We start from the raw sequence: 24,326 nt of genomic DNA on the forward strand, positions 1-24,326 counted from the left end.
GCCGGGTCCTGCAGGGCAGCGGTGCCTCGGCCTCGTCTTCTCGCTTTCTAGTTTACTTACAAATTTAATTAACGTGCCACTTATTTCTGAATTAGTTTTCGAGATATTAACTGCAACCGGACTTAGCAACCCCCCGCTGAATTCAGCTTAAAAGCCTTCTGCCCTCTCGCACAAGCTCCACGTTCCCCTGCCTGCTCTCCTTCCCTCGTGTCTCTGTTACTCAGTATTCAGCTGGTCTGATTCACTTATGAGAATAACCAAATGCTCCCCAAACCCTAATTATAATACATTTACTGCTTTTTCTTCAACCTCTAGCCTTTCAACTGTATCAGAAAAAACAATCCAGTTCACATTGCAACATTTAATTTATATAATCCCAGGGTTCAGTGAGCCTCCAGTAATTCATTATTTTCCTTTCCACTGTTATTTTAGGGCTATTTGCCCGAGACGGCTAAATGTATTGCTTTGTACAGTGTTAAATTTTAGTCCAGGAACCAGACAGTTAATTTGTTTCCCTTGACATGTACAGGAGCTTGTGTGCTGTTCTGAGCTGGACGGAAAACAGAGGTAACTCTGATACAGCAACTTAATATTCAGTGCCATACATTTACTGAGTAAATTTGTCTGGGTATTGAAAGTTTTGAGAACTCACCTTACACCTAAACAAGCTGGGCTGTGTCGTAAACCTCCTCCCCTTCRCAGGCCTTTCGCTGTGAGGCTTGCAAAAGCAGCGCAGGGGCTGCGGCTCAGCTCCGCGGTGCTTTGGCGGAAAGGCTGGCAGCAAAGGAAGGGTGCAGGGAACACAGGATACAAAATCGTGATGGGCTGTTCTTTAAAGTACCCGTGGTATTTTTTTTGGTAATGAAAACAAAACACAAATTTTGAGGCCTTTGTGGAGTGCCCTGAGCTGTGTTTCTTCACCAGCAAAATTACTGCTGGGGAAAGAAACTYGCAGAGTGTTGAAAGACTTAACTGTCACCCCCAAAACACTGATCAATAGTTTAAGGATTTATTTGACGGTTTAGGGGGCTGCTGTGTTCTAAGAACAAACTTCAGTGCAGTATGCTGTAACCCTGCATGCACAAGGTGTTCCTGCTTCCCTCTTCTCACCAGYATAAACTCTCTACCTGTTGGCACGTGCAACACCTTGAGAGCACAAAGTGAACTCTGCAAGACAGAAGCACACAGCTTCTAATGCAAACTCCGCATGACAGGCATCGTGGGATGCAAAGCCAAGAAAAAGAGCATGGAAAACCYCCAACTGATGCTGAGTTGCTCCATGGACAGGTCTCAGGTTGGATGGAACAAAATGCAGCGTATGGAAGTTGGGAAGCAAGATGTGTACAGATTGTTCTTTAAGGAARTAACATAGCAAATATTAGGGATTTAGGGCAATTCAGAGAAACAAGAGCCTGCATGCTGTCTAGAAATTATGGAAACCTTTTTGTCTTGTGCAGGAGCGGACTGTGGCTGGAAGCAGACAGACGTGTACCTGCCGCAGCGGGAAGTCACGCGCACTGAAGAGGTCCCGTGGGCTACGACATTCTGGCTCGCAGTGTCTCACAGGGTGCCACAGCCGGGACCCGCAGTGTTCGCGCATGCTGGAGAGTGGACGAAGTCATCCCAGGGTGAGGGGATGGGCACGGTTTTGTACTGCGCAGATTTTGCGGTGTTCACTCAGAAACGAGATACCGAGGGGCAGGCGCTGGGGGAGCTCCGCTGCCTCSCAGCTCTCCCCCGTGCGGCGCGAGCTTGCAGCCCTGCAGCTCCGCGGGCACTGCTCACCCCGGAGGATGGCCGCTTCTACGAGCGGACGTGGTGCCAGCGCCCTTCTGGTGGGGAAATTAGGCTACACCATCTTCAGGAGAAACCACTTGCTTATGCCGGGCAGGCACGATGCTTCCGGGGCTGCCTGTAACAATTTCAGGAAAATAAGAGGTGGAAGGCAAAAAAAAAAAAGAGCTAAACTCTTATCCTACGTAGACGGGTAAGTCCGAGCAATGAACGCTTCTCCGGTATTCCCACCTGTTGCACGAGACACTTCACTTTGTACTTTATAAACGCTTTCAAAGCTTTTGTCCCAGATTTAATTTCCAGGCAGAGTSTGTATCACGGCAGGACCTGCCGAAACCGTTAAAGGCCTCAGGATCTCGAGCTCGCCCTGCCGCCGCCGGCGTGCGGAGCGCTCCCAGCGCCCTTCAGCTCCGACCCCGGCGCGGGGCTCCCCTCGGCCGCGGTCCCCCTCCTGCGTCGCACCACAGCTGCCCGCGGCCCCGCGTAGCAGCAGCCGGCCTCCAGCCCCGGGCCTGCCCCGTAACTCGCGCCGGGCGCTCTCCGCGGCTCCTCCCGACTTTTTCACAAGACGACCTGTTGATCGCGTTGCTGCAGCGTCTTTGTGCTTCTTTTGTTTTGGTGCAGGCTCTTACATTCTCAATAATGTTCAGCCAAAATGCCAAGGGGCAAGTTTCTAGCRTTATACTGACTTCACTATGATATTAAGATCTCCTTTTATTAGATTAAAAACAAACAGCGCAGGCAGCCAACCGCAAGGTAAAGATCGCCAGCGAATTCTTCTCCTAGTTCCTGGGACGGGGGAGGACGCAACGTGCTGTACTTAAGCACCTGCAGGCAGCGGTTTCCACCCGTGCGCCCCGGTGAGGCCAGCTCCCCGTCCTCCGCCGGGAGGACCGACCTCGCTCCCGCGGGAGCGCGGGCTCCGGCCGCTGCGCGACGCCCCCTCGGCAGAGCTCCTCACCACCCCATCGCGCCGAAAGCATTAATTTAAATAATTACGCGATTAATATTTAACTGTTCAGTGATATTTTTGTCATTCATAATTCAGCTGTTTACACTTATTAAAAATTGATTGTGTAGACATTTTTCCTGCCCAATGTCAAATCAGCAGGGAATGYGCACTTTAGAAAACTGTCACTAACACGCGTCTTTTTTCCTCTAATTTCAGGGGAGGTGCAGAAGGGGCCGCTGTGTCCGCCGCGCCGCTGCGCAGCGYGAGCGGGTTGCTCATCTCTTCCGCGTTTGTTCAAGGCGGGTAGGAGAAATTCTGTGACCTGCTTTTGCACACGCGAAAACGCTGCAAACTGGAGCAGAGGTGCCGGGAAGACTAAAATGTGTCCGGACCCAACACTGTCACCCAGGTGGCTAAGAAGTTTCTGTCACTTCTCCTATCACAACAAAGTAATTTCCAGGAAAGAGGAGCGGAGGCGAGGCCGGGGCCGCCGCAGGGGCCGCATCTCCCGCCTGCGTCCCGACGCTGCGGTGGTGCCAGGAGCCGACAGCACCGCTGGATTTGTACCGTAGCGTTTTCCACGTTTCCGTAGTTTCTATCACGCAGCCGACGACTTGCGGCAGCCTCCGCGCAGGGTGTCGCGTGAGCTCCCGCGGAGCCGCCGCAGGGCAGACAGCACCGGTCCGGGCCTTCACGAGGGCTCTTGCCCCAGTTCAACCCTTCAGCTGCGACCGGAGTGAAAGGCAACGGGCCGAACTGCTGCCCGGCCGCCCGACCGCGCAGGGGCTCCAAGCCTTCCTCCAGCGRCGGGGACGCAGCGCCCCACGAGAGCCGCCGCGGTCAGCCACGAGAGGGAGGTCTCAAGGCCTGCCAGCCCAAACACCTCGCTCAGCGCTCGGCGACGGGGACCGTCAGGTAACGCCGCCCAGGAGGGAGAACGGGTCAAGCTCGAGGTATCGGGTTCATCCACCCCCGYGCCCCCAACCCTGTGTCCCTGCCATTTAACTTTGATCCTGGCATGCCACAGGAGTTTTCTGAGCCGTACGCTCGCTTCGCAGCGCTTCTGAAGGATATTACACTCATTAACTATTAAGCACCTGAAGGAACTGCAGGATCTATTACCTAGATTTAATACTGCATATTTTGCTGTTCAGGCTAGAATATCTATTTTTGCAATAGATCAGAGCTGGTATATATAGTATCAACATGTATTTTTAAAAGTCAATAATCCAGAAAGAACACTATCATCCACCATGCAGAATCAGTATAACAAAGTTCTGGAAGGATTTTTTAATACTACCCCTAAAAAGCAAAACTAGATACAGAACACATTTTGTAGTTGTAACAAATTCAAGGATGATTATGTTTACCGTTCTCTGTTACTATCAGTTAAAGTCCGCTGAAGCAACAGGTAACAAAATACACTGTAATATAAAGTACCTATTATTTCTGAAATACTGCAAATAATTCCTGGTAAGGATATGAGATCCTATGGGTTTTTCCCTTCCCTCTGTTGCCCATGCCYGTGCTTAAGACACTTTGGAGTGACTGAGACATAATTTTACAGAAAAAAATYTATAGAGAGACTTTGATACGTATTTTTTTTATAGAGAGAATATTGCCCATATATAGGTTAGCAGTTAAGACAGAAATTGGAAATGCTAATCCCAGGCACAGAAGCCAATGTCTTTTCTTGTTTTAAAAAACTCTCTAGTAAGCAAGAGCCACTATGGTCTGGCATCAGCGTGGCTAAGCCTCCCCTCGCGTCCTGGGGGAGGAGGAAGAGGAGGAGGAGGGCGCAGTCAAACAGCAATGACTAGAGGACCAATGTCTGGGGAAATTTAGGCTCTGATATAACCCTGCTGGTGTAACTCTAAGCCTGGCACGTCACTGCGGGATTGGAGTTAGGCCCATCAGCACCAGTCTCTCACCCCAACTCTCTCRGGAGAGTATTTGCTCCCTGGGGGCCCGGCTCTGCAGCCACCTCGCCAAGCAGGAAGCAGTTCGTGAGTAAAGCACCACTTAGCATGAGTAATGGTGGCAGAATCCAGCCCTAAATCAGGCTAATGATTTTATTTTGCCTTATTAAACTAGCGTTTGTATATTTTAGTGTGTTATTTTAACAGCTATAAAAAGACTTCACTAAACAAACAGTTTCTACTATGTTAATTGCTGCATTATGAATTCTTTCATTCCGTTCATTGCGTAGCCACATTTATAAGCTGGATAAGTAGAGACACATACAGACAGAACAGCCTGCACTCTATACACACATCATAACTCTGCCACATTTATTTAAGTCTTCAGTCATGAAGTGCATTCGCTGTGCTCAACAAGAAAAAATAAACTTTTCAACACAGGTAGGATTTGCATCTCTCCGTAAAAGCACCATACACACCACTGACACGGTTCCACTAATCTTGTTAATCTTTTGTAATAGGGAAAGTGAAAAAGAGCCTTCCATTATGTTTTGATCCTTAAATATACCTTTTGGTCCTGATAAATTAAGTACCTCACTAAAGCCTCTGACATGCATCGTAACGTCAGTCGTACCCAGTCTAGGGTACTTGTTCAAAAGGCTGATTTGTGTAAGGCAGCTTCTCGGGGCCAGGCAGAGCACAGCTCCGGTGCTCAGCCCGGGCCGCAGCTGCACAGGCTCCCACAGGCACCACGCAGCTGCAACCGGACCAAAACCTGGCCTTACTGCCCTGAAAATCCTTGGCATAAAACTCTGTGGGACTTGGACAGGAGCTGACCGCAGGCTAGAACTGGCACCACCAGCTCCGTTATGAATGATGTCAGTGCTATGGAGGCCTCCTCCCAGTAAAAACCAATGCACTGACCAGTTAACACACCCGTGAGCCAGCCAAGACCCATGCCAGGAATCGCTCAGGCTGTCCTCAGCTGCACTACTCGTATCATCCAAAGAGTATTTGACCTATACTGACTAAGCCAGGCAAAATCCCTCTGCAAAGCTTCCCAGGTTGCTCTGGAGCAACTATCACTGGAATCCAGGCTTTGGATGTGCCTGGCGTGTCGCTGCGCGGCAGYGCGCTGCAGTGGTTTGGTTACTGCAGTTCAGGATAGGCCAGTTCTGCTACTCTTACTCCTAGTAAGTGGTAACTGTTCAATGAGAGTTATTTAAGGGCAGAGTCTGGCTGTCTTGCGTATTTTTAACAGAAGTAACCAAATATGAACTTCCAAAACACAGAACTTGTTACAGGCAGGAGCTAAGTATTATTCTTTCGGTGATACACGTCAAAGTCTAGGTAACCTCACAGGAATTCATACAAYGTAAGTATTATCAGTGTATCTGGGAATTCATCTCTTTGTTTTAAATTGTGGATTTTTTCTTTAATGTAAACAAGTATCTGTTCACTTGATTTCCAACAATAACATTTTTTCCACTTCTTATGACTTTTAATTCATTCTAACTTAGGTTCTTCTAAATAGTTGGTGAACGCTGTAAGTATTGATACAAATATATACTGTTGAATGTATTGTATTTTCATTATCTCATTGTTGCTGCTGCTCTGATTTGAGCCTGTGAGAGTTCTTGGCCTTTTATGTTTTGTCAATAGAGAATTTACACTAGATTTTGCCTATGAAAATCAGCATGGGAATAAAAATTCTCTGATTAAAATAAATTCCCAAACTAGCATTGTAATGTTCCCTATTTACCCAAAGGTCCCCATCCTGCAAGAACTGCATTTCAGTTCAAATTCTGTGGGAGTTGCGGGCAGTCAACAGAATTATGTTGTTAATTTATGAGAAGATGAACAATTCAAATAAAACATTCCTGCCTATGCAAGCCTTTTCTTGCTATTCCTTTAAACCTCTCTTCCCCCTAAATCATGGTACTCTGAGGGCCCTGATGAGAAAAGAGTTGCAGCAAATATTCGTCCTTTATCTTCTTGCTTACTTGCTGTAACTTTAAGTAGGAGCTAACTAAATATTTTAACTAAGATTTTCAAATCTGACTAAGTTTGGACATTAGTTCCATTAACATCAGCCTTGTACAACTGGGCTTCTGGGAGGCTGGAAAACATGTAGATACTAGTTTTATTTTAATATAAATAGACTAAATTCTTGCTCATTGAAGTCAACGGTGAAACTCTCACTAAGACTCAGCGAAACCAGGAAAAATCTCGATTGTCCCTCATTTACCTTTCTGGGTGCAAGTTGGCCCTCCACATCCTTTGCATGTGTGGGTGCTGTGAAACCAGCATGTTTCACTGCACGGCTGGAGAAAGCAAGCCGGATACTTAAGGCCTGCCACTCCTTTTGCAAAATGTCACTGATGCAGAGCTCACACATTAACTTCAGTACCTACTACAGCTCATGCAAGCAGCTAGAATACTTCACCTTGCTCAAGCTGAACTTTTTTTTCCTAAGTTATTTATTTATTTCCTGGTCAGCAGAAAAAAGTTGTCAAGCCCAGGCTGACAGGGACTCTTTACAGCATCAGACTGGATCTGTATTATGCACAAACATAAGCCTACCCACAGCACCCAGCTCTGCCTCCATCACGTGGGGCAATCRCCACTGATGTAATCAGGGATGATACCTGCCTCTCTGGGTAAGGATAAATTGGCTTTCTGCTAAAAGAAACTATTCACTCTGCTTGGGCAGTTGGTTGGTATGCTGGATTTACTAAAGAGGTAAAGCTCTTAATGTYSCTGGGAATGATAATATGGAAAAAAGAAAGGGGGGGGGGGCTTATCTTACACTCTTCCTGTATTTGTTTTTCCTGCAGCCCATCCTTTATCCTCCRGTGAAGAAGCTATACCGATTTTGCACAGCCCCAGAATGTGCCATTGCTGCTGTACACCTCAGGTGTCACTCACAGCACCGCTCGCCTTGCCATGAAGATGTCTCTGAGCTGCAGGCAGACCAAAGGCTGCAGCTGGCTGTAACTGTTATAATTCTCTACAGACAAGTGATCTGGAAGTTGCACCTAGTTCTCTCCAGCCATATTTTTGTTATCACAGTTAAAATGACAAATCAGTGGTGCTCCTATTTATTTTTACATTTCATTAAGCTATACTGAACATATTTTTCCTAGCTATTCCCTTAAAGTAACTGAGTATGTCAAAAATGTTTTGTTAAAAATATTAAAGGGAGAACAACTAATAACATCCTTATTTTCTGCATCAAGTAGGAGTACTTGGGTAATAATTCTTCTGGGGAGCCTGAGCAATCACCAGATGGAAGACAAAACCTGGATGGTATTTCCTGGAAATCTTTCGCTACCACAGCAGGATGCAACTGAGGAAACTCCATACAGAAACRGGGGGAAGCGACATGACAACAGGTCACGAGGAGCAGCCAGACTCCATGGCCACATCCCAGGAAACGTGGGGCAGCCCTGGACCTGTCACCAAGGAAGGAGGTAGCCATACACCTGCAGCACACAGGAGACTCGGACTAGGGACTTAAGCTAGACAAAATGTTGAAATAATAAGAAAACCATAAAATGCTGGATTCTTATGAGGTACTACTAAAAGTTGAACCTGGCTTTTTTATGACTGCGAAAAATTCATTCTTAAATATAATACTATGGGCATGGCTTTGATTCTGGTCRCAGTGAAGTCAAGGCCAAAACATCCTTTGACTTAAGTGAAAGCAGAAGCAGGCTCCAGCTTTAACCCTCCAGTCTGCAAACAAAATATAACAGGATGTGAACAGAAGAGGAAATATATCAGGAGCCGGTTACAAATCAATGCTTTTTTTTCWTCTTTTTTTTTCCCTGCAAGATTAGAAAGCCATCGTTGATTTTTTTCTTCATTCAACAGCAGATGAGTGCTACTGCCCCAAGGAGAGCCCTCATCTACTACCAGACAACCCCAGCACAAGCAGAACGCCTGTTTCTCTCTAYTGCAATCTGCTGATGCCCATGGAGAACCACTTCCCAAATCAACCTGTGACATTACATGGAAGTTTTGCAACTGCAAAATTTAGGTGACTGCTTCCCACAAGATATAGCAAGTTTCCCATCAGCCARCGCTGCAGCCTTTGTGTAAATCGTACTCACATCTTGTTGGTGTAACACCTACAGAGCAGTGTGACAGCAAAGATGTTAAYAGAGTCCCTGGTTTTCATTGTTGGCTTTCTCAAGAGAGGGATTTGCTGCTGCAAACGCTTCTACCACATTTAAATGGATTACCTGCAGCACTGGGCAGCATCTGCACTCCATTAGACACAGACGTAACGGGAGCCTGCCCTTTGGACTGGGATTCCTTCATCGTTTCAGTTTTACGGTGCAAATTTCAGTTTCCAGTGCTTGTCAACTGATCCCTTCTAAGTCTGACCAAGAGTAACGTCGCAAATGCTGCATAAGAGCTTCCCAGCAGTTGCGTGCAGGATTCCTTTCAGGGATTGCTTTATGTGGTCCTCAGCAGATAGAAAAGCAGCAATTTTAGCCTTTGAAAGCATACCATACTACAGTAGAGTGAAATCAACACAGTACACATGAACACAGGAATACCCTAGCCAGCCTGTTTGTCCTGGTGCCCTCTCCAGCAGGCAGGCATCACAGTGACTGCACCAATAAGGAATGCAATAGTGCGTGCATGGTAAGCTAATAATCATCCTGCACAAGAGAGTTTCAAATGAGAACGAATTGGGTTAAAAAAAAAAGTTTACTTTTTTTAAGCATCGAAAGATTAAAATATATATTAATCCCAGTAGATGAAGTGAAGGAGTGGGCTATCTGTTTGAAAGAGCATGGAGAAATGAGTTCATAACTATGGCATTTAATTAAATTTCTGCAGCTTCTCCCATCTATAAAATTGAGTTAGAAGAGCCAACTTCCTGGTGTAACTCCATTTGTATCTATGGGGTTATACCAGGGATGAGAGTGACCTGATGATACTTACCTCTTTGGTCACTTAATGTCAGTGTAACATAATGGAACAAGCTGATGTGCTGCAAGGACTAGGTATAGTCAACAATTTATCATATAAATGCAACAGGGAAATGTAGCAAAATCAGAGTGGCTAATAGCAGCATGTGGCATAACCTGTATTAGCTACAGCCTAGTATGCTCTACAGCATGTTGTTAGCCTGTGCATGAGATCTATCCCCTCTTAGGCTTTCACATATGAATCCTGTGTTTTGAATGCCTACATATCTCTTCTGTTTAAATAGCCACTTTGTTCTTGAAGATTTTATTAACTTTTGCCTGGATTAATTCTGATTTCAGTTATACAGGTACAAATTTGGAGTAATTCCTTCAAAACTAGTAGAATCATCTATGTGGAAAGTCCACTTGACCAGGAGACATACATATACCTAGCCATAAGGCAGGGTTCTTTGTCTTCAAATGCCTTTTGATCATATACCTTCAAATATTTTGGGAATAAGTACCATGGATAATCAACAAAGGCTTCTTACTATAATGTTCAAGTTCTGGTAATTGCTTTCCACCTGTGGTATCAATACACATCCTTGATATTATTCCACAGAGGCTGAAGGGTTACACTAGGAATTATTTTGGCCAGATCTATTAGGACAGTTTTCTAAAAGACTATTTTGTTTCCAATTAAGACTATGGTAAAACTTTCATTGACTTCACCTAGAAGAGAGATTTGGCCCAAAACATCAGTATCATCAAAATCACCTCCATTTATTTCAGTGAACGTAGGCAAAGAATTAATATGGTCCAATATATGTTTAAATCTTAAATTTCATAAATGATCACAAGCATGTAGGTCACAATATATACACAGAACAGCACTTACTACAGCCACCAGTGGGATCATTAAAATAATTAAGGTAGGCCTAGAGACAAATTCATTTCATAACACATTCCTTACAAAACAGATACCCCCTTGCTTCATAATGTAGGGAGTCTTATAAATTTCCTAAGTAGTTCTTGAAATAGCCCCCTAAACAGACCATGCCTACTGGCCACTCAGGGTCTTTATAAATCAAAACTTGACTTACACAGACAAACAGCAGTGATGTATATTCAAAGATCAAATATCAAGAGGTAACACTTCTGCTTCATAGGTGCAGTGGTTATCTGTGACCTCAGGACATGATTTCCAGTGCAACACTACCTCTCTCTACATAACTTCTCTCCATGAGATACGCCAGATGCACAGTATTCAAAGATGAAATCAATACAGGAGATTCCCCTTTAAGTGTAAAGCTGCTATGACTGTGAAAGTGAGCACAGACATGATACTTTTTACACCACRTTCATCAACAGGAAGAGCATGATCAACATGCCTCTGCTAGCAGCACCTAAAAGGAGGAGACAGCTTGCTTCCATAGCATCCCATGGGAGAGGTTTCTCAAAATATTCTGCTAATGCTGATATTTTTCATTTTTCATCTTAACACCCTAGAAATGACTGCTGAAAAATACTTAAACTGTGCTGCTGGCACCAAAGTGTTGTGTCAGGTGAGAAGTAAGTAAGTGGTAAGCTAAAGAAGCAACGAGGAAGATGACAAAGGACTTGACCAACTAACAGGAATTTAACCTGAAAAAATGCTATAAGCGTAGTGCCTTAAACAACAATAACAAAAAAAGTTGAATTTTGGCCTCCTTGTCTGCTGGGTTCTCTTTATGAGCTCTACCAAAACAGACTAGTTTTCAGCCCACTGTAAACAGGAAGGGTAGGAATTACTGACGTGCTAAATGTTCAGTCAGGTTATCATCTCAGAATAACAAAAATAAGAGCACAAAACAAGAAACAGTCAGGTGAGTTTTGCACCAGAATTACTGGAGACACTGCTGAACCTTTATCTTCACAACTTCTCTCAGGGACGGTAASTAACATCTCTACTCACCAGAACTAGGCTGTATGAACTACACAAGGTTTCAGAGGGAGAGAGTCCCCTGGCTGTTCTTCCCTTTTGACTAGCCAAGCTGAATAAGCTAGTATCTAGACAGCAATGTGCAAATTTCTCAAATTCAGTTTTTTGAGCAGTCTGTGCCATGCTTAGCAATAGAGCCATAATTTTATTTCTGTAAGTCAGATGACTCTGATCTGCTATCTATTCCTCTCTGTTATTAGCTTTGTCTGTTCCTCCCTAAATGCTGTAATACACATTTATGTCTAGAACATCACACAACCCAGGCTCTAAATATATACAGAGAAATAATAATTTCAGAAAAAAATGTTCATCAGAGACTAGCTATGCAACATTTTCATGTACATTTCCTCAAATATTCCAAGTAAACATACAAATAATTCATTCATTGACAGGCCCCAATTGTAGCACCCAATTAAAACAAGACGTGTGCTCCCAGAGGGTAAACTCGGCTTTCCTCTCAAGAGCCTGTGGGCAGTCCCCCCGCAGCAGCTGTGCTGGGCAAGGCAACGTGCGTGAAGTCCAGGAAGGAGTAAACACCTTTATCAGAGCAGACAGCTCAGCTCTGTTGTGGCTCCCTACCTGCCTGYAGTACGAGCTCCTGGAGAGATGGACATAGACAGGTCTGAGGAACCTGTTTCCGTATAAATTCTGTTCCTCCCATCTCCTACAGCCACTGGAGTGAACAGTTAGGGTTATGGGGCCTATCTGCCTTTAGCACCACAGCTACATCTTTGCGAGATGCAGGAATGTTCCTCATCAGTGTGCTTCCACGGGCTCACCCCAGTTTCCTCAAGACAGACCCTGAATCCACAAATTTCTCCCTTTAGTGAAAGGTAGTGGTAGGGTATCTTAAGTTATTATGTCCAGCTCTAATTACATCCTTTTCACATCCTTGTTTTTTTCAGAGAGACCAAACTGTATGCCCATCACTTGCGATAGGTCATGCTGTGGCACTCCCAGTGCTCAGACTGGTGGAGGTCCTTGGGCCATAGCATCTCCGGTAAGTCTGACCACAAGGGATAACGGTTACTCCCATCCACCCACCACACCGCTGCGCGTGCTGCCGGGGAGCTGTGCTGCATGAGWCCTAGCAGCAATGCAGATTTGCCCATAGCAGCCAACACTTTGCGCCTTTCTGGGAGCACGTCTAAGCACTGCATGGACTTGTGTGAACATGGCCATGCAGCACACTTGTAAAACAGAAATACTTCATTTTACAAATGGGCAAAGAATGGTTTCTTTTAAATTATTTGATCCAGCAGCTTGGGAATGAGAGTCCTTTTGCTTGTTCCAGCTCTCTCTCATGTAACATTCACAGGCTCATATGCACCCCAGGGAAAGGGGAGGATGGGATGGGAAAAGGCCCTTTTTAGGCTTCTTTTCTTTAAGTTTTCTGATGGTTAGATTTCCCTTGGAAATCAAAGAGAGATATACCCAGTCAACAACCAAGTAAGAAAAACTCAAAAGATTTGCCTCTAAATTGCATGTGAATGAAATTAAAAAGAAAATGATTTTCATATCCATGAAAATCCATATGTTAATTCAGAAAAGACTTTGCGTGTGACCAAAACCTCTGCTTTTCTGCCTCTTTACTTGTTCTCATCTGTAGCACACACCTGATGGCCTTCCAGAGCAGCAGAGCCAAGGTGATGCCATGGCAAGCTCACCTATCTCTGCCGAGATACGTGATGGAAGTTATGTGTATGCAGCACTGATGCACTGTGCTCACAGTCTACATCTCTTAGCACAGGAAAAGCACTCGCTCCTACCTCTTCAGGTGTTTTGCTTTAAAGTCTGTACATTTTAAGTTTACAGTATCTATTAAAATTAATGAGCTTTGTGCTGCAGCTCACATACAGGCACGTTTTGGAGAGCTTTGCCTGAATGTGGGCTGCTGGCTCAGACTCAGAAACTGCCTTTTGGATAATACACAACTGTTAGTAGCCCTGCAGAGCCTGAGCCTCGTTCCCCGCGCCGCAACAGAGCATTAAGCAACTGGCACTAGTGCGAAGACTGATAGCTTATGGAAAGTGAAACGTGCAATGACAGGCAGGCTTGCCCAAGTCTTTTATTATGTTTAAAACAGTGTTGTTTAGCGGGTCTGCACAGGACAGGGAGTTATGAAGAGGGACAAGATACCGTGCACATGCCAGGTGGGTGAGCTATGCATCAAGCAAAGCAGAGCAGAGGCGGATTGAAGGAGCTGGGAAATACGTACATTAGTGTCTGCAGTAATGATGTTGCAGGGGCTCAGGGCTGCTGTGGTGAAGGGCTTCAAGGAGGCAGATGGGAACATCTCACATCTCCTAGCAACATCACAAATGCACAGGTTTGATGGGAAAGCCAGTATCACTGGCTACATGAGCAGGAGATGTGAGATGTTCTCAAAGGTGAGAAGTCCGTAAAATTATATACCTTAAACACATCTGAATTAAGAATTTCCCTGCTCCCAATCAAAAAATACAGAGAGGAATCCAGCACATCCTTAGTACAAAGGATGACTTAGAAAATCAGGCTCTACAGTGTCAGCATGCATGTGCTGTCAGGGCTCCGTGTATCTCAATGATAACAGAGGGTCCTAAAATGTGGAGAAGAGCACTCTGCTGCAGGTCAGTCAGCCTGGCCTGGCCTATCTGCAGAAAAGCGGATTAGCAGAGAATCAGAAGAGTTAATGCTCTGTGCTGACAACCAGAGAAGTCAAGGTGCTGGGGAAAAATATAGGGGAATTAAAAAATGAGGATATTTACAGAGCAGCTATAATCAGAAGGATTGGTAGAAGAGCTAGTTAGATGTGAGTTTATACATGAAAGACAGTTTGTATATGAGGTATAGATTCAGGGGAGAAGACACAAGCTTTAGGAGACTGCTTCATGAATGCAAAAAATGTTCATGGGTTCATAGGAAACTGGGGCAAAGATATACCTCGAAAACTTTATAATACCGTGTAACACCTCAAGTCACTAGTTTTTTAAATAGTTAAAAAGCCTGTGTTGGTTTTCTTTACAGCTCAAGAGTCTCCAGAGAAGAGAGTGATGCAGCCAAGGTGTTGAGAGCTGAGATGGGGACATCCGTCATGTTGGCACTGGCCCTGGATGTCGCAGGCAGCAGGGCTAAAAAGTTTCATTTTCATAAAGAGGTAACAAAACTGCCAGAAATACTAGGGAAAGGTGGGTGCTGGACATTACTGAGGTAGAAGAAAGGCTGAGACAGCCAGGTCCAGTCTGATAGGTCCCCAACACCATGTGCTACCAACTGGTACTGGCAAAGCTCCACAAGGGCTGTGTGACACCAGTCCCACTTAGAAATGTCCACTTTAACTAAAAATATTCCCCTTCGTTTTGTTACAGTATTAATGCTACTGAAAGCATGACATTTTAGAATATATTTCAAACAAAGGAACATACTTATCTTTAATAGAGGGTTATACAACAAACACTAATTAGCCAGGAATGTAAGGTAAAAGTATTTACCTTTCATAGCAGAGCAACTCTTAAAGTGCTCACAGCTGTTCTCTGAGATAAACACTATAAATATATATATATAGGGCTGTAAAAAGGACTGAATTTGGATAAGACTTTTTTTTCAGCTTTCAAACTGAAATTCAAAATCGTATCAAAACTTGCAGTGAAATTTTGAAGATTAGATTTGCTGTGGTAAATAGGGATTGGAAACTTTTAATTCTTTTCCACCTAAAGTCAATAAGGTTTAATACTCAAGACTGGATAATCTGGCAATATCTTTGGACATTCCTGACCGCACATCAAGAGCTTGGACTTCTAGTATTTTTTTTTAAAGAACTGTCTCATGCCATAGGAGAAATGCAATTTGCAGCTCACTTCATAGATGTGCGAGAGCCTCTGCAGCCTTTACAGTTYGCCATGTGAATCCATATTCAAGTGTCAACGTGTGAAAGGGCTGCTTTAGAGGTAGCGTGGGTGAAAACTAAATGAAATTTCTACAGGAGCTGCTCTGAGATGAGTAATTTCTCTGTTTAGCTATTTTAGAAAAAAAAATGTCGATGGTAAGAGCGCGTAAGCTTGAAATCAACAATTTTTCTTTTGTACACCTGTAATTCGTAACTACCAGATTTGGTAGTTTTAGGGGGAGAATTTACTTGAAATAAACTGTTGAACTGAGCCTCAAATCCAGATAAGGCAGTGTCATCCTCCTCTGTACCTCCAAAGCTTGTTAACTCAAATGGCAATCTAGGGGGTACAAGCTCAAGTAGCTGTAGCAAGAAGGATTAATAATCTCACTTCTGAGACCATTTGCATGACTACTGTTGTCAATCACAGTGTTTTATGTGTTTCTCATTTTCGCTGCCTTTCACGCTCTGAAAGGCCAGCTTACTTGTTTATACAATGTGTCATTCAAAGAGCCAATCTGGAAGGCGCGTAAGAGTAATGAGTAAGGTGAACATGACTGGTTTAGAAAGTGTATCTTACAGTGGCTGTTTAACTCTCTTTGCCTTCGTCGCAGCAGTTGTGTGCTGTTTGAGTTTTCTCTTCTTTAGATGACAGACCTGATGTAGCCCATAAAAATTTACTGGAAAGAGGGCGTCTACCATGTTTAATGCCTAATCTGGTACCCTTTACTTATGCAAATTCAATCAATGGACAAATTCTCTTCTCACAGCAGTTGCTCTAATATAAACAACATCAAAGACGTACTCAAAGTTGCTCTGAAACAACTCCAGGAACACTGAAATGCCAAATTTGCCCTCTGACTTCACATCTCACCTGCTCACTCACGGGAGTAAGACGTACAGAATCAGGCCCTGCGTTTGCATGAATCAGAGGCAACCACATAACTTGCAAACAGTCAAGCACAGCAAGCTGAGTGGGCTGAGCACAGTCGATCCTAACAAATTACAATAAGAAAWGTATCACGCTGCCTGCTGTCAGGTGTAATTTATATCATACCAGAGGGGTGACTGGAAAGCAGGTAGAGGCAGGAACTGGCCATACCTATACTTGCTCCTGCTGGGCCTGATCTTGCAAGCCGCTGGGAACACTTCCCTCCCATTGAAGTCAACGTGAACAGAGTTTTTTCAGGACCTAACAGGATAGTAGGGCCTCCTTTAAGTACTTCTGAAGGATAAACATGATTTAATGTTTTTTCTAGTTCCCGTTAGCATGTGATGTCTGTGTGCATGCATACCCTGGTTATATTTATACACAYGCACACAATCTGTACCTGTCCTTAAACATACTTGTACAGTGTAAATTCTGAGGTAAAAGTATATTTAGGATTCTGGAGCATACAGAAGGAAATAGAGATTGTAACACAAATAAACAGGAAGATTATTCCCACAGCTTTCATTTTCAGTGAGTGCAAACTGTAGTTTCTGTGGCTGGATCTCTGATTTAGTAAAGCATTTCAGCACATGCTTATGTGTTTTCATGAAACAGAATCTACAAATTTGTTTACTTGCTCAGATTTGAAGCTTTTAAGCTCATGCTCAAACCAAGAGTTTAATGCCCTATTCAAATAATCCAGGAAGTGCTCTATGTGGATGACTACGGCCGTGCCCCTATCTATATAGCCCTGTGTGTCATCTGTGAGCAGAAGCTAGTTGTGCTGTGGTGTTATTACGAGATGTCTCACTCAGAAAACCTACCTCCCCTCCTCCAGCATCAGTGAGAGACCCAGGATTGCTCCTGCTCCCAGACCGTGGTGAAGACACTCTGTGTCCTTATGGGAGGTGCACAACAGAGCAAAGAACATCAGCCTGAGCTCAACTTGTCCCACTGAAACAACTGTGAKTAACTTTTGACTTAACTGGGAAAGAGTGCGGGCCAGACTCAACGGTAGGTGCCAATTAAGACCACTATGCAACACTCTGCAAAGCCTAATTAAAAAACGAAAAAAAAAAAAAAAGATTTGACTCTAAATTCAAGTTCTACAGTCTATCCAACTTCATAACCTATATAGCARTATGTCCTACTTAAGGTATTGGTGGGGGGTGAGGTTGTGGGCAGCTGAGGAAGCATTCAAGCCTTACAAGATAATGCAGCAACACAAACGTAAGACAGTATACGCCAAAACATCATGTAGTATATGAGCTCCGATCACAGTTTTATACTTTTAATTTAAATAAAAGTACAAAACTAGAAGAAATACATTTCCATTATTTTAGCAAACAGAAAAAAAGAAGATAAACTAGTACCCCATTCTTCCTAAATAAAAGCTGTGAATTTATGTATATTTTCCCAAGGCTTAYATAACAGAAGTTTTTATTAAATAACTCAGATATGGGGCATATTTTAAAAACAGTGTCAGCAGTGATTTTTTTAAATGTGGAAGCAGATGTGCTGCTCCATTACAAATGCTGCATCTTCTCTGTACTTTTTGTACTACGAAACATCCGTCTGTTTTTCTSTGTTATAAATCTCTCCCCACTGAACAGATTTCTTCTCTATGATTAAATAAGTACCACACAGACATCACTAAATAGGAACTGTCCAGAAAAATCATGTTCCTTTGGCCCAACTTTAAAATTAGGTATTTTAATAATTGTTTCTTTTCCATAGACCATGTCAACAGCTACCTCTCCTTGGCATGAAATCACAGCCATATGCTTCGTGACATCAGAGGCATTTCAAGGTGTCTCCATAAATGCCATTTATTGCTTGGGAAACTGCCAAATCTATGCAAAAATCCCTACTTCTTTTAAAGGAAAAATCCTCAAATAAAAACAGTTTTTTTGCACAGATCAGCTATAAAAAAAAAAAAAAAAAAAAAAAAAAGAAATTATCTCCTTATAGCAATACTCGCCAGGCAGGTAGCAGATCTTCTGATAAATAACCCGGCTGGCCTGACTCCTAGTTTGCTTTTGAGCCCAAAGTGCCTCCTTCGGCCAGTCTGACAGACACTTTGATACTGCGCATCTCACACCTTCTGCTGGTTACATATGAGGCACTTAACTGTTCTAACAAATAAACAGCCTAAATGCCAAAAAAGCCAAATTATTTTAGTGTTTTACTGTAAATGTAAAACTGTGGGATATATCTAACAGAATACTCCAATGAAATGTGCTTTAACCCCTAAATCAGCAATAACTTTCACCCTCCCATCAGAGGCCTGATGTTGCTGAGGTGCCCAGCACCCTACGGATCCGGGACCCAGGCAGATAATAAAGAGACTCTGTTACTTATACAAATGTATTCTCATGCCACAAGTATTCACAATTAGACATATCTATAGTCTCCTTTGCGATAATACTGGCCAGAATGGAATAACCCTTGCCAAACATGTCATTAACATGTTTAGCACAAATCAGCTACCTTTAATCATGCAAAGATTAAATCTAATATGCAGTTGCAAACAAAAACGTGAAATATACCCAAAGTAAATGATTACAGCGTCACTGAGACTGACATCAGCTGAGAACAGAGCTACGACTGATTTTAGGATTACTGCCAGCCAACAGACGCATCCTCTAGTCCCAGTGTAACAACRTTGTTCCGTTTTCTCAAAAGAAAAAGAAAAAAAAAATGTATCTGAAAGAAAGAAATTGCTTGGTGTAGTTGTAAATAATCTAGGACAGGCACACCAACAGGTGCTTCAAACGTAACAATATAGTGCAGAAGACGCTGAGAAAGAAAATGAATAGATTCTCTAAATAATATATAAATTTTACAGGCCTTTTTCTTTTTTCTATAGAACCCTAGTGAAGTTAACGTATAAATCGGAAACTGAATTATTCGTAACTGGTGAATATATAATAAATAGTATTTCACATTGAAATATTCCTCACAGGTATACGCATATTTCCATGCAGTGAAAAGAAAGAGGCAGAAGGCCTGCAAATGCCGAGCTCTTACCGGGAATCYGGATACTTTGTCAAGGTGGCCAGGCTGCTGGTGTACATGTGTCCTCCTACATCGATGTGCACAGGGGCATTCGACTTGGTGAGCTGGGCTGGGAGAGGAATTCCTTGAGCAGCCAGAGGTGAAACTGGGGATCGTGTCAGAGACAGACGGGACATGCTTCTTCCCTCCTGGAAATGGAAGGCAAAAAAGAACAGTTTCTCTTAAATGTAGCAGTGTGATCACAGATCTAATCAGATCATTTTTGCATCTGCCTGATCACATATTCAGCTAACAAATTATTGCCACCACTGTAATTAAGTGTATTTGCATCATTTTCTTCAAAGTACCAGAGGGGAAGAGAAAGATGCTTATTAGCAATAAGAAATCAAGAAAAAAAATTTTCAAGGTGTCAGCCTCAAGGGGCATAAAACAAACTGCAAAATTCTAATTAAAGGTCGCAGGCTTATGTGTTAGATGTGAAATATCCCCTGACAAACGAATAACCAATTTGTGAATTGGGATTCAGGGGTTTTTGCAAGTTTGTCTCAGTAACGAGACACCTCTAAATTAGTGACTTTCTCAGTACCTAAGGCATTTAGTTTATACATGTAGTAAATTTCACATCAAACTAAGATCAATTTTATGTTTTTTAGTAATTGTGAAATAAATGGATAATTTCTGGTTAAGTTTTAATATTAGAAATAAAGAAYGAAATAAGCTTTTAAACTGAAGGCAACTGATACCTGAAAGCAGTGAAAATGGAAAGACGTGTAAACTGACCCACGTTTTCACGACAAGAAGCGTTAGAAACTACTACAGTCTGTCATGTGAAATTACAAATAAACATTTTTAATAATACACTTGATATTTACTGCACTAAAAATATTTGAAAATTAGTTAAATTATTGAATTGAGTCCAAAGATCTTCAGCTGACATAAAAAGCAAAAAGCAAAAAAAAAAAAAAAAAAAAAAAAAAAAAAAAAAAAAAAAAAAAAAAAAAAAAAAAAAAAAAAAAAAAAAAAAAAAAAAAAAAAAAAAGGAGTATTTAAAAAAATAGAAAGGACTACTAAAGTTAAAAAAAAATCCTCTTCAGTAAGAACAGCACAGTTTATTCTGCATTAAGTATTCTGTCTCGTGAAGCTAATTTAAGTTAAATCAGTATAGATAGCATATACRTCAAAAGGAAAAAATACTCAATCTTTTATAAAGTTGAAGAAAATGTCCATCCTTTCTCCCCCTTATGGGTAAAGCAACATATGCAAAACATTATAGTTGAAGACATTTCTGAATATAATCTAATTTTCTTGGTATTTTGTTTTGCAAGCATGCTACCAAACATCTAGACTCTTCCTTACATCTGACAAGCACTTTTCATACAATATTACAAAGTGAATTTCCATTTCTCCCACATTATTTGCAGCATGTTTCTTCGAATGCTAAAACTGGTCTCTGCTTTCTTTTAGCAAGAAGTATTCTGCAAAAGATTCCTGGCTACAGCACTCAATGAACACACAATTAGCAACATTCTCTGTAAAAGAAAAAAAAAAATCTAGCTGAACTATAAAGAAAGGGATTGAAAAATCTTAATACATCTGGACAGCTTCGTAAGTCATGGCAACATCCTCCTTTACTGTACTCCATCTAACTCAGCTCACGCGAATTTTCTGCCTCTCCAGCAGAGATACATCACCCCATTACGAATCCACATCGTCCGCTCCTCGAACGCGCGGCGGGCACCCGCACCCAGCACGAAGCGAATGCCAGCTCTGTCCTAGGACTTCTGTGGCAGGCGCTGTGCAACTGGCATTAACATTTCCGCTACAGCACCACCTTCAAGGAAAGTGACTGAGTCCTTTCATGCCTGAGATGCTGCTTTCTTGTTTCCCACAAGAGCCTGTTGTGGGCAAGCTTTAGTAAATATGCCATATGCCATAAATAAAAGAACCAACTTYCAGACACAACTTAGCATGTAAGTACCTACAGTATCTGAGCAACGTGTTTACTGAGCTGAGGGTGCCTCATCTGTCTACCAGCACAGACAAAGATTCTTTTATCTTACCAAAGAGCAGTGTAAACTCATGCTCCCTCTCTATTCCTTCACTTCAATGAAAGGGTCAGAAGACACGGGCTGAATGTCAACCCTGTCTTTGTTCAGACCCTAACTATTATTACTAATGATAAAGGTACAGACCCTGTGCGGTACAGAGCTGCCTTAGAAATACATCTCCTGGAGTTTCCCCAAAACAAGTGCCTAATTAGGACTCATCTGCACCCCTCGTTACCATTCCTAAATGAAATCAAAGGACTTACAGCCCTCTGTAAACGAGTCCTACATTTAACCRTTTGTCTTGAAATACAGACTTCAATTTTAAAATATGCACAGATAGCTAAAGATCAAGCGATCTTCAATCTATTTGTGCATATTTAAACACAGCTGCTATCTTAGGATTTTGTTTAATGTTAGTATACCAGTAAATTTCTTGATCTGTAAAGTGTCTGAGATTCTCAGTGAGGCCCTACTCACACACGAGATATTTAATTTATACTATTCACTGGAGGGACCTTTTGAACAATCCTCTGCTTTTGGCTTCTCTCAGCTACAGCATGTGTTGAAAAAAACCACTTAATTACAGAAAAACACTGGAAAGCTAAAATAGTTCTCTAACTTTTATGGCTTTTCATACTTATTGAGGACATTACTGGCTTTTGGGGGGGGTGGAGAGGGGAAGGGGAATTAAAACACAAGCTTTTTCCTTGATTGGAGAGGATTCATATTTAAAAATGAATCCAGTATGTTTATTAAAGTTGTGGAATTCAATCATTTTTGTATGACTAAATTATCAAAGGGCATAATAGTTAAACGTTACATACAGGACACTGAAAACAATTCTATTTCTCCCTCCTTCCCCCCTCCCAATCCTAATTTCTTAAGGTGCCTTCACCCTCTTTCTAACGACGCTCTCCTCTTCTTAATGCAAAACGCTGATAAAATTCATCACATTGAGTAATGTCTTCATTTTATGCACAAAGCAAAATCCTAAATATATTTATCCAGTGAAAGTCTTTATGCACGTATTTTCTAATACTGATGTGAAAATTAAAACCTTAAGGGTAAAYATTGCAAAAACACTACCAAACTTCATTTATTAAACCATGTAAAATAACACTGGCTCTTTAGTTGCCTACAACAGGATGTAGCATCCCAACTAGTGGCACAAGCAATAACCCTGCTCTAATAAGTAACACAGGAACCTGCTAAAGGCAAAATCAATAGAGCCTGATTCCCAAATTATCTGAATATTTAGTTTTTCAAACATTACACGCCAAGATCTTCCAGAGCCAGCTTATCTTTTTCTGCCTTTCTAAGCTAACTGCATAAGTACTGCTTGTAAAAACTATTTGCCCATGCAAAGTGAAATAATCACAATGCCATGCTCATTTACACACAAAATGATTTTGTGTCCCATTGTGCTCACAGTTGTTCAGCTCTCTAGGGGTGATTAAACTAGCTATGCTGCTACAGCTTGAGATGATTTCACTGAATCGTTTCTCCATGAAGTTGCTTCTTTGCTAAGCTGTTATTTTAACCATAAAAGGTAAACAGAAGGCAGTTGTAAGAGCTCCATTCAGCTCCGTGCCCAGGGCTATAACCCTAGGGCAGAGAATGCTGAAAGACTGCAGAATTTTCCAGGGTGTTGCCTTTCTTGCTCTAAAGCCTTCAGGAATACTGTTCATTTAATACACACTCTAGATGATACATTTCAGATCCTACTAAAAGAAAGACTTCAAAAGTGTAAGAACTTTTGGGCGGATGAAGCTTTCCCACCTCTGCACATAGCTCGGGGCCATGGTAACCAATGCTGCTGTTGATGTTGGGAAAATACAGTAGAAATAAACTGCACAGAGCAGACAGATAGGGACATGGGAGGTGAAAGGTTGCAGGGGAGAAACAAGCAGCAGCCTGGAAGGGTAAGGAGAAAAAAAGGAGCAGAATGAAAAAGGAGGCTGCTCTGAAGGAGGGACAAAGTTAAATCAAGGAACAGACACTTAAAAGACTACAGATGGGAGGCAAGACTAATTAAGGATGTAAGAGCGCTTTGTTTCTAAAGTTTATTGTTGCCAGGATAAAAATTAATTGAAACTAATGCTGTTATTCACTTGTGCAGTTTAATTCCTTCATGCACATTTAAGACATGAAATGAAAACTGCAGGTTTAAGGACCTGCCACGAAACAGCTCTCCTGCCCCAGAGGATGTGGGAAGAGGGCATCCCGGGCCCACACGCAGCCAGCTAGTGGCGGCTACCGAAGGCACTGGGTCCGGTCTGCGGCAGGACCACTGGCTCGCCTGCAGTGAGATCAGCCCCAACATCCGTTCCCTGACTGGATCCTTCCTTGGATTCTTGGATTCTCGTTGAAGCTTTCTTTTTGCTTCCCCCCCCCCTTTTTTTTTCTCCCCAGAGCCCTTTATTTCTTTAACAGCAGCTCTATTATAGCACCAAGAGTAGAATCCCCCACCGCAGCCGCTCGGCCTGCCCACTGCCAGCGCTGCTGGGGAATGGCCAGGCAGAAGACTTGGCCGGGCGCTGCCGCCGCTCCACGGCAGTGCCTGCGCTCCCAGCGCCTGCACCCCGCTCCACGGCAGCGCCTGCGCTCGCAGCGCCTGCACCCCGCACCCCGCTCCACGGCAGTGCCTGCGCTCGCAGCGCCTGCACCCCGCACCCCGCTCCACGGCAGTGCCCACTGCCAGCGCCTGCACCGTGCACCCCGCTCCACGGCAGTGCCTGCGCTCCCAGCACCTGCACCCCGCTCCACGGCAGTGCCTGCGCTCCCAGCGCCTGCACCCCGCACCCCGCTCCACGGCAGTGCCTGCACTCCCAGCGCCTGCACCCCGCTCGCCGCAGGGTCGCGGCTCCGCAATTACCTTTGTCTCCATACACCC

The 24,326-nt window shown here is 43.2% G+C and overlaps 1 protein-coding gene across 4 annotated transcripts in view; it reads right to left on the reverse strand.

Annotated features, from left to right (window-relative positions):
• Positions 1-24,326, reverse strand: part of KCTD15 (potassium channel tetramerization domain containing 15) — a 44,893-nt gene that overhangs the window by 18,597 nt on the left and 1,970 nt on the right. For 2 of the 4 annotated variants that reach the window (XR_014895709.1, XM_085303751.1), the window contains one exon: positions 19,398-19,573. Coding sequence is in view for 3 of the 4 variants with exons in the window: in XM_085303751.1 (XP_085159877.1) it covers positions 19,398-19,561 (164 nt within the window). In the remaining variant the exon portion in view is untranslated. Of the gene's footprint in view, positions 1-19,397; positions 19,574-21,076; positions 21,110-24,308; positions 24,321-24,326 lie in introns of those variants that run through there. The other 2 variants (XM_085303750.1, XM_085303748.1) reach the window with 2 other exon arrangements.

Source organism: Rhea americana, unplaced genomic scaffold (genome assembly GCF_003343005.1).
Source record: "Rhea americana isolate MKP2758 unplaced genomic scaffold, rheAme1 scaffold_20, whole genome shotgun sequence".
Lineage (NCBI taxonomy): Eukaryota > Metazoa > Chordata > Aves > Rheiformes > Rheidae > Rhea > Rhea americana.